The 10,929-nt window shown below is 44.0% G+C and overlaps 1 protein-coding gene across 1 annotated transcript; it reads left to right on the top strand.

Moving 5' to 3' along the window:
• Window positions 1–304: 304 nt before the first annotated feature.
• On the top strand, window positions 305–10,706 carry LOC140077602 (cytochrome P450 2G1-like). The gene is made up of 9 exons (XM_072124890.1): window positions 305–484; window positions 1,880–2,042; window positions 2,764–2,913; window positions 4,231–4,391; window positions 5,047–5,223; window positions 6,964–7,105; window positions 8,760–8,947; window positions 9,144–9,285; window positions 10,122–10,706. The coding sequence occupies exons 1-9, from the start codon at window positions 317–319 to the stop codon at window positions 10,310–10,312; spliced, it is 1,482 nt and encodes a 493-aa protein (XP_071980991.1). The 5' UTR covers window positions 305–316; the 3' UTR covers window positions 10,313–10,706.
• The last annotated feature ends 223 nt before the right edge of the window (window positions 10,707–10,929 follow it).

Raw genomic sequence — 10,929 nt, 5'->3', positions numbered from 1 at the left:
GAGAGGAATTATTCTATTGGAGATAGAGAACTGCTGGACATCAAACTTGCTCTGGAAGGCTGGCGATATCTATGGAAGGAGCTCACCATATGGTTTGTGTATATACAAACTATAAGAACCTCCTGTATCTCCAGACAGCCGATCGCGCTATAATCCCAGCCAAGCTCGTTGGTCACTTTTCTTTTGACTTGGCAACGAAGAGTTAAACTAAGCTCTAGTGGACTTATGACCCAGTTGCCTCCTCCCAGTTATGCAATATATATATAGTGATTTTATTTTTCATTTGGAGAAGAGCCATTCTGTGCTGGGAGCAGACATGGATATTACTTGGATGGGGATCCTGATCCTCTTATTCCTCTTCATCTACTCAACTTGGGACAACTTTTACAGAAAGCGTAACCTTCCCCCTGGTCCTACTCCACTGCCTCTCATAGGATCAATCCTACATATAAAAAAAGGAAGGCTTGTGGAGTCTTTCATAAAGGTCAGTCTCCTCAATTTCGTGTTCAATTAGAAGATAAAATGTGAATGTGGGTTTTTTGAGGAATCAAGTGGATCACCTGTTTTTTTTAGCTTTGGGATCAGTAGCGATACATAACCAGATTCTGTACCGCTAAAACTATAAAACATAGGAGAAATGGACACAGGGGGAAGGAGATTAGCATACAGGTAACAAGATCACAAGAACTGTATAGTGTAGAATATGGATAGACCAAGACCATGTGTGGAGAAGTGTGGGACCCTTGTGAAGTCATCCACAGGATCCCTTCAAACTATGGGAAGGTGTCTGTCCTAGTCACGTCAATTCTCTTTGCCTAACAGATAGTGGATAAGGGGTTTCACGCGGTTCCAAAGGGAGTCAACTATGGAGCAGTGCCACCATATATGGGCCATATTGCCCAGGGCATTGCAGCCTTGGAAGCAACTCTTGGGCAGGTGGGGGTACAAGACGTGCGGGAACAAAGTACATTCTATGGAGTATCCACAGAGAGGTCTCTGTTAGCGAAACTAACTGGATGCCTTTCACTAGAGTGGTACAGCAGTGTCTCCACCATGGCAGGGAGAACTGGAAACCCAAGTCAGACTCCTACTGTTCCATAAAGTGTGACTTGATATCCGGTGGGGGCGCATTGAAAATAGAGTATAGCAGAGAGACCCGAATGAGTCATTTATACAGATATTCTCAAATGCTGTGCAGGAGTTTGAGGACTTTGTGACCTTTAAGTCTCCTTGAGTGTAACTTTTTTCCTAAAAAATAAAACTAGGCCTTAAGTCATAATACACTCATCAGAACTACCATGTCTATTACTCAAAATGTATAACAACATGCATAGGGTTTTTATCCGTTCTAAAGTCTGTCCTGTGGTCTTCCTCCATTTATAAAAATTAGAGCTACAACCAAGAAGGAAACTTACAGTGTGTACCGGTACAAAACTGGTGTCTTTGTTTTTGGAGCTACTGAAGGACTACAGTAGATTATTCATAAGCGATCTGGCAGGTTGGTCTGACCCAATAGAGTACAAAAGAATTCTCTGATGGATACAGGTTCCGAGGCAGGGATGAGCTCGATGGAAAGATTACCCAATTTGAAGCTACTATGGGTCTATTTTCAGTTGTTTTCATCTTGTAGACCCAAAGAACCTCAGTCTGAAACTTCAGATCTGGATGTTATGTATTTTATAGCCGTAAATAAAACACTGTAAACTGACTTTGAACATAACTTTAGCGCCTTTGCTGGCAGCATTTGAAGGCTGACTCTTGTAATTGGTGCCAGCACAATTGCCGGTGTTACTGGTGGGGCTGAACATTCAGGTCCAGTTACTTACTTGAACAGAAATTGAACGAGTCCACTCATCCCTACTTGTACCCTGTGTTTCAGCTTTGGGATCAGTATGGGTCAGTCTATACCTTATACTTTGGCTCACGACCAGTGGTCGTTCTCTGTGGATATGAGACTGTAAAGGAAGCTCTTGTTGATCGTGGGGAAGAATTTGGTGGCAGAGGCCCGCTACCTGTGATGGATAAATTTGCGCAAGGCTATGGTAAGGGAATGACTTATTTATTGTACATTGTATGGTATGTTAAGGTAAGCTACCGTATATACCAGCCCCTGTAAAACTATTATATGCCCCCAACCCCCACTGCTATAATTTTACTACGCTTTAAAAAGTGGAATGAAGTGGCAAGTCAATGCTAACATGATTCCTACCTCATTCATTTATATGTGAGAGCCTAGGCCCGCTAGAGGATGCTCCTGCATCTATCCTCTAATCAAATAGTTTTACCATAGACCATGGGAATCTCCCTGGGGAGGGTAACTTTCACCTTTATCATTAATTCAGCCATTGTCAATAGATACTTTAATAAATTCTTGGAATATTCCATTAGCAAGTTTTTTTTATAACTGTGAGCTTGCCATTAAACCATCCTGAACCATTAAAGTTTGACTTAAATTTTGAAGCTACTTTTTGTTGGTATTTTTCTCTAGAAAGTAAACTTCCATTTGCCAATAGTAAACTTTGCAATATACTTTATTAAGGAAAAAGCTTCTCTATGCCAATTTTTCATTTACTTTACTTTTGCTGACTGAAAAGGAGAGGAGGCTAAAAATTAACTCCTTACATACCCATAGTATATCTTGCTTGATAACGCTGCTCTGTCAGTTGATGCTTTTGATATCTGTCCTATGTGTTTAGCCAGCTGATATAATGTTTAGGTTTCCCATCATCCTCAGCTGTATGTGAATGTAAATTCATCTTGTAGGAATTGGTCACGCTAATGGTGAAAGATGGAAAATCATGCGAAGCTTTACAATGAAGACACTAAAGAGTTTTGGATTGGCAAAGAAAAGCAATGAGTGGAAGATACAAAAGGAAGCTCAGTATATTGTGGATGAATTTAGAAAGTTTGATGGTAAGGCAACAAAAAGACTACGAAAAATAACAAAAAATACACTGCATTGTTAGTAGTACTAAGACAGATTGTGTGTCACAGTCTCAGGGGAATGAGTCAGTGGTCTCCCTGGACCACTGCTGGGGATAACAACCTTAGCCGCAACCCGGTAGCGGAGTCTTAGTGAACTCCTGGTCTTTGCCAGAGCCCGCCCCAAAGCGCGATGGTCTTGCTGCGGCGGGGAGTCACCAGGTCGCTCTACGGGTGCGACCAGGCCCGCGGTGGCAGCCAAGGTAGGGACACGGGGACCACAGGAAGGCAGGACCACGGATGGCTGGCAGGACCACAGATGGCTGGCAGGACCACGGATGGTTGGCAGGACTGCCACAGGACACCAGGACTGCCACAGGACACCAGGACTGCCACAGGACACCAGGACTGCCACAGGACACCAGGACTGCCACAGGACACCAGGACCGCCACAGGACACCACGGAACAAGGGAACACCACGAAACACCACGAAACACAGGAACATGGGAACACCACGAAACACCACGAAACACAGGAACATGGGAACACCACGGAACACCACGAAACACAGGAACATGGGAACACCACGGAACACAGGAACACCACGGAACACGGGAACTCAGAGATGTCTGGAAACGCTCAGTAAGGCTTTCTCCTCAGAAGAATAAGCTGAAGATCCAGCAGGGGATGCTGGGAGTCACCAGGCTATGTAGCAGAGCCAGGATACCAATGCCAATAAGGAGGACGCTGGCCCTTTAAATTCCTGGAGAGTCTCGCGTGAGCACCCTAGCAGCGGGGAAGCGCGCAAGCTCGTCAGACAGCAGGGCACGCCGGACGGGCCGGAGAAAGGAGCCGGGACGTGTAAGTATCGAGCTGGAGGAGCGGGGCAGAGGCAGGTACAAAGTGGAGCACGGGTGCACCTGCGATCCGCAGCATGGATCGCGGGGACACCCGTGCCGAGACAGCAGACCGGGGCCGGGCTGCGCACGGTTGCACATATAATCTATCACAATGTCATGGGTGCCCCCGCGATCCGAAACATGGATCGCGGGGACACCCATGACATTGTGATAGATTATATGTGTAACACATGGGCTATGAGAGACCAGAACAGGACCACAAAAAGATATTGCAATGTGCTGGAGTCCAAGCCTTGATCATTATCCTATATAAAAAACCCTAACCCCATATTACTACAGAGATACAGAGATGATAAAACATGGCAGACGTTAGTCACTAAGAACCAGTTGCACATATTTTCCCTAATGAAATAATGTGAATTGAGTCAATATCCAATTCTGACCCAGGTCACCCCTTCGATCCATCCATGAAGCTCTTGGAAGCCGTTTCTAATGTTCTTTGTGCCGTGATATTTGGAAATCGATTTGATTACACGGATGGGCGGTTTAGCAAGCTGCTTGACATTGTGGATGAAACTTTCCAACTTGCAAGTTCTTCCTGGGGAAAGGTAACTAACTTTAGCATTGTTATTTGCAGATGAAATCCAGTTGAGCCTCCACACCCAGTGGGATTCGGTTCTGCCGCGATTCACTAAGATCGTGTGTCCAATTTCCTGCATCCGTCGCTTCCCTGCTGAGGTCCGCCGGAGTTCACCTTTTTCTTCCCGGTGTATGTGAGTGCTGATCTTGCGACACAATTTGGTTTTTAAATTCCACTGTATGACCAAATCAGTCGGGTTGTCCGACGTCCACGCCTCCGATTCGTGTTGCATGCAAGCCGGCACCGATGCACCACAATCCGATCGCGTGTGCCAGAAACCCGGGGCAATTGAGGGCAAATCGGAAAAACCCGTGAAAGGCAACGGAAATGCATCCAACGGACCCTCAGTAAATGTGCCCCAGTGTCATTTCAGGATTTAGACCTGACCTTTAGACCTATAGCACAATGAATGATGAAAGATACAAGATCAGAATAAGAGAAATTGTAAGAGTCACGCTACTTGTGTTGGATTACGATGGACATCTAAGTAAATATACAGTCAAGAAGATTATTTTTTTTGGGGACAAGTGAACCCCTTTATTTAGGTAAATTGTTCCTTATTTGCTACATACCAAATGTTCTTACTGTACGTATCCGCTTTTGTCTTTTTCACATCTCTACAGCTGCACATCATTCTTCCTTCATTAATTGACTACATTCCTGGACCTCATCATAGGATTATCCAACTTTCTGAGGAATTGGCAGAATTTGTACACGAGAGGGTGAAGGCCAGCCAGAAGTCCCTGGATCTCAGCTCACCCCGACATTTCATTGACAGCTTCCTCATCAAAATGGAAGAGGTATTTATCCAAATTACCAAAAGTACCACCATAGAAAGAAATGCTCTGGCCATAGTGTCCTGGAAATTCCCCCCAAAATCCCATTTTATTCACATTGGTTGTCACTTGACTGCTATATGATGCACCTGTATACACTCACCGGCCACTTTATTAGGTACAACCGTCCAACTGCTCGTTAACACTTAATTTCTAATCAGCCAATCACATGGCGGCAACTCAGTGCATTTAGGCATGTAGACATGGTCAAGATAATCTCCTGCAGTTCAAACCAAGCACCAGTATGGGGAAGAAAGGTGATTGGAGTGCCTTTGAACGTGGCATGGTTATTGGTGCCAGAAGAGCTAGTCTGAGTATTTTAGAAACTGCTGATCTACTGGGATTTTCACGCACAACCATCCCTAGGGTTTACAGAGAATGGTCCGAAAAAGAAAAAAACATCCAGTGAGCGGCAGTTCTGTGGGCGGAAATGCCTTGTTGATGCCAGAGGTCAGAGGAGAATGGGCAGACTGGTTCGAGCTGATAGAAAGGCAACAGTGACTCAAATCGCCACCCGTTACAACCAAGATAGGCAGAACAGCATCTCTGAACGCACAGTACGTCCAACTTTGAGGAAGAGCAGCAGAAGACCACATCGGGTGCCACTCCTTTCAGCTAAGAACAGGAAACTGAGGCTACAATTTGCACAAGCTCATCAAAATTGGAAAGTAGAAGATTGGAAAAACATTGCCTGGTCTGATTCCTGCTGCGACATTCGGATGGTAGGGTCAGAATTTGGCGCCAACAACATGAAAGCACGGATCCATCCTGCCTTGTATCAGCGGTTCAGGCTGGTGGTGGTGGTGTCATGGTGTGGGGAATATTTTCTTGGCACTCTTTGGACCCCTTGGTACAACGCCACAGCCTACCTGAGTATTGTTGCTGACCATGTCCATCCCTTTATGAGCACAATGTACCCTGTAACATCTGATGGCTACTTTCAGCAGGATAATGCGCCATGTCATAAAGCTGGAATCATCTCAGACTGGTTTCTTGAACATGACAATGAGGTCACTGGACACAAATGGCCTCCACAGTCACCAGATCTCCATCCAATAGAGCATCTTTGGGATGTGGTGGAACGGGAGATTCGCATCATGGATGTGCAGCCGACAAATCTGCGGCAACTGTGTGATGCCATCATGTCAATATGGACCTAAATCTCTGAGGAGCTTCCAGCACCTTGTTGTATCTATGCCACGAAGAATTGAGGCAGTTCTTAAGGCAAAAGGGGGTCCAACCCGTTACTAGCATGGTGTACCTAATAAAGTGGCCGGTGAGTGTATATGTATAATTTTGGAGATCAACCATATACAGGCAGTCCCTGGGTTACATACAAGATAGGTTCCATAGGTTTGTTCTTAAGTTGAATTTGTATGTAAGTGGAAACTGTATTTTATAATTGTAGATCCAGACAAAAAAAAAATGTTTGTCCCTGTGACAACTGGAGTTTCAAAATTTTTGCTGTAATTTGACCAAGGATTATGAATAAAGCTTCATTAGACACCTTACAGCTGATCAGTGCAGTCTGGGACTATAGTAACATCCAGAGAGGTCACCAGAGGTCACAGGGGGCAGAGGGGTCCTTCTGTGACTAGGGGTTGTCTTCAAGTCGGGTGTCCTTAATTAGGTGATATTATATATGATATATATATTAGTTTTCATCATCCAACAGTTTTCACATTCCACATTAATTCCTCACAGGAGAAAAAGGATCCCAATACTGAATTTAATTTACGAAATCTCCTGGTAATAGCCCACAACCTGTTTCTGGCAGGTACAGGGACAACGAGCACCACACTGAGATATGGACTGCTTGTCTTACTGAAGTATCATGAAGTACAAGGTTAGTGATCAGCGGAGAAGAAACACCCAGCCGACCCCTCTATGATATGCTGGTAGGCCTCCACAATATGATGGGAACTGGGAGAACACAGTAGTATTTTGGCTACCTGGATGCATAGCAGGGGCAGCTCTTGTAGACGTGAGTGAGAGTTCTACCATCCATTTCCCCATAAATGCATAATCCCACACAACTACCTGGGGCCTGGAGTTCATGTGGACCCAAACAGTTCACCATACCAAGTTTTCATCGCAACCAGCTGTTTCAGTGGAATGATAGATGATACTACATGATTTGACCAGAAAATGATAAACATGCATTTGCATAATGTAATCTAGAGAAGTTACTGCCTCCTTCCAAAGAGTCATGTCACACTGGCCCAACAGAGCACAAGGCTCTGTTGGGCTAAGGCTCTAATCCTAATATATTACCCCTGAAATACAGCAGAAGACAACTTTATCTGGAGGATAGTACAGTATCTTTCTTGGGAATCATTAAAGTTGGGCATTCAGGATGATTTTCTATGGTGGTCTCAAAGAACCCCCTGTCCTACACAATCTATAAGCTTCCTGTTATGTTCTTTCAACAATAAGTTAATAAGCCAATGAGCCAATTGATCTAAAAGCCACCGCCCTAGTTCATTTTGATCAATTATGCAGGGTCACACCATCCATGTGAACAATGCACCTCCGGTGGCACTCCTCAGGCAGTGCATTGCATTGCATGGAGTGATGTTGGCAGAGCCGGTTCAGAGGTCTACCTAACAGTAAGGGAGCTTCCAGAGACAGAGAAAGGGGAGGATCTGCTGTTGTTTCTATGCATCTTACATCATGTTTGGGGCCTTCTGGGCTTAAAGAAAATTTGCCATTTGATTTCATGCATTATGAACCAAAAATACCTTGAGAATTCTGTAGCAACAATGATGCAGAATCATAATGGGGCAGATTTATCAAGTGTCTGGAAGTCAGAATATTTCCAGTGGCCCATGGAAACCAATCACAGCTCAGCTTTCATTTTACCAGTGGTCATGAATATTTTAAAGGGGAGCTGTGATTGGTTGCCATGGGCAACTCAAAATATTCTGACTTTCAGACACTTGATAAATCTGCCCCATTGTGTTTAATCCCTGTGTTGAGTGATTTTGCTAAAACACAATTATAAAATTCAGGACATTGGAAAAGCTGGATCCACATTACTCACATTACACACAAGCTTACACACAAGCCAAGACCGGACTAATCAACCTGAGCTGGATCACTCATACGCTGTAACTGGGGGAGGGTGCAGCGATTGATTACTTCTGCCAGGCAGGGAGAACAGTGATTACATCATTCTCTGGCGTAGTGCATAACTAATGTGAAAGGTATTTTTGCACCCGTTGCAGGTAAAAAATATACCTCCAATCCACTAAGCTTGGAAACTGTTTTTTAAGTCATTTTGCTTGGTATCAAAATGATTTCTTAGGCCTAACAATAAAACCTTGGTGTTGGGCCAGGTTTAAAGTTTAAAAAATGAAAAGGAAACCACCCGAGCTCCGTTTCCCGTTTTTCCTGTATAAGTCACTATTTGGTGACATCTTCCCTCTAGGCCATGATGACGTTACTTATAAACTGTGGATTGTATGGATTATAATGATGTATCTGATCTTCATTTACAGCTAAAATCCATGAGGAGATTGATCAAGTGATTGGACGCGATCGGGTCCCTTGTTTTGATGACCGGGAACAAATGCCTTACACACAGGCAGTAATCCATGAAATCCAGAGATTTTGTGATGTTTCACCTATGAATGCTTCACATATGGTAACAAAAGACGTCATTTTTAGGGGATTTCACATCCCAAAGGTAGGTAGAGAATGGGGGGTCTCGGTTACAAAGAGGCAACAATAAGGCACATTGACTAGACTTGGGTACAACGAAATAGTAAAAACGTTTCAAATATAATTTTTAAAACTCTAATGGTTTATATATTGTATATTACTCTAAGAGGAGGCCATATAAAGTTTCATAGAATTTGTTACACTTTGGGTTATATTCTCAGGGAACAGAAATTTTCCCATTACTCTGCACCGTTCATCGAGACCCCAAACAATTTGCTTCTCCGTGGAAGTTTAATCCGAACCATTTCTTGGATGAGAATGGGAAGTTTCAGAGGAATGATGCGATGATGGCGTTCTCAGCAGGTAGGTACTTCCAGGAGCAGAGATATATGTCTAGAGTGAAAGAGGGTAGAAGTAGAAAGAATCTAGAAAGTGTTAAAGAAGTATTCGAGACACCGATTAAAAAATATCAAAGAAAAGAACATAAAAAAGGACAACAAAGGGCAGTGGTCGGGCAACACCATTTGGTGGGGCAACAAAATTTCAAACCTCTCATTGAAAAGTCCCTCGGGAATGTGGGTAACTGGAAGCCACACGACTCTTGTGTATAGACCATCACAGGTCGGGCTGGAACAAGGCCAAATCCACACAGCAAAGATGCTGAACCCGACTCTCCTAATCAACCGACACTCCAGGAAGGGGGTCGACTGCTACATAGTAATACACTGCAGCATCTGCACACAGCACTCAAAGATAACACAGAGGGGCTCATTTACTTAGCCGGTCCAGTCACGATCCTGCGGCGCGTTGTCCGACATGGATTCGGGTTCTGCCAGGATTCACTAAGATCCTGCACCCGATATCCAATAGGTGTCGCTGCTGCGCTGAGGTCCGCCGGAGTTCACCTGCTTCTTCCTGGTTCCTGTAAGTGCTTGATCTTGCGACACATTTCGTTTTTAAATTCCACTGTTTTTCCGAATCCGTCGGGTTGTCCAACGGCTGTGCCCCCCGTTTTCTTTCGTGTGAAAGACGGCAAAATCCGATCGCGTGCACCAAAATCCCGGCGGAATTCGGGAAAACCGAAAAATTCGGGAAATCCAACGGAGCCCTTAGTAAATGAGCCCCAGAGAGATTTTCCACATAGATAATTTATTCAGTTTTTTTAAAATTACTTCTGAGATCTTAATATTTTTTTCCAGGTAAAAGGATCTGTGTTGGAGAGAATTTGGCCCGAATGGAACTTTTTATCTTTCTTACCACCATCCTGCAAAGCTTCTCTCTGGTTTCCCAGGTTGAACTCACGGAGGATGATATTGCTCCAAAAATGTCCGGGTTCCTGAATGGCCCAATTGACTTTGAGCTTTCATTTCTACCTAGATCCAATGGATAGAATAAGGCAATATCTCCAGCAGGAGACAATATAAGATCCTCTAAATTCAAGTATCTAAAGGCTTTAGTGAGTTTTCTTTTGCGCTGCGTCTACGATGGTCTAACAATCCTCCCTATAATTCACTTTTATTACAATGGTTCTCCTTGTATAGAGAGAAGCAGCTTGACAGGTCAGTGTAAATTCAAACAATTTTTTTTATGAAATCTTGTGATGGAAATTCCTTTTTGCTTAATAGAACGTATCTGGATTCCAGGTCCAATTTAGATTTTTTTTACATCAAATTCTATTAAAGTTATGTATATACAGTATACAGGCAGTCCCCGGGTTAGGTACAAGATCGGTTCAATGCTGCACATTGTACGGTATAATATCTATACAACGTATATGTGATGTATGTGTATGTATCTGTGTGCTGCGTATTTGTGTAAGACAGACAGGGGGCATCCTCTACACCTAGAGGAAAGACAGTTCTACCACCACCATAGACAGGGGGAATCCTCTACACCTAGAGGAGAGGTGATTCTACCATTGGCATAGACACAGAGCATCCTCTACACATACAGGAGAGGTGGTTCTACCATCACCATTGACAGGGGCATCCTCTACGCCTAGAGGAG

This window comes from Engystomops pustulosus, chromosome 9 (genome assembly GCF_040894005.1).
Source record: "Engystomops pustulosus chromosome 9, aEngPut4.maternal, whole genome shotgun sequence".
Classification (NCBI taxonomy): Eukaryota; Metazoa; Chordata; class Amphibia; order Anura; family Leptodactylidae; genus Engystomops; species Engystomops pustulosus.
Note: the sequence above shows the minus strand (reverse complement) of the source record. Positions and strands in the feature narration are given on the sequence as shown.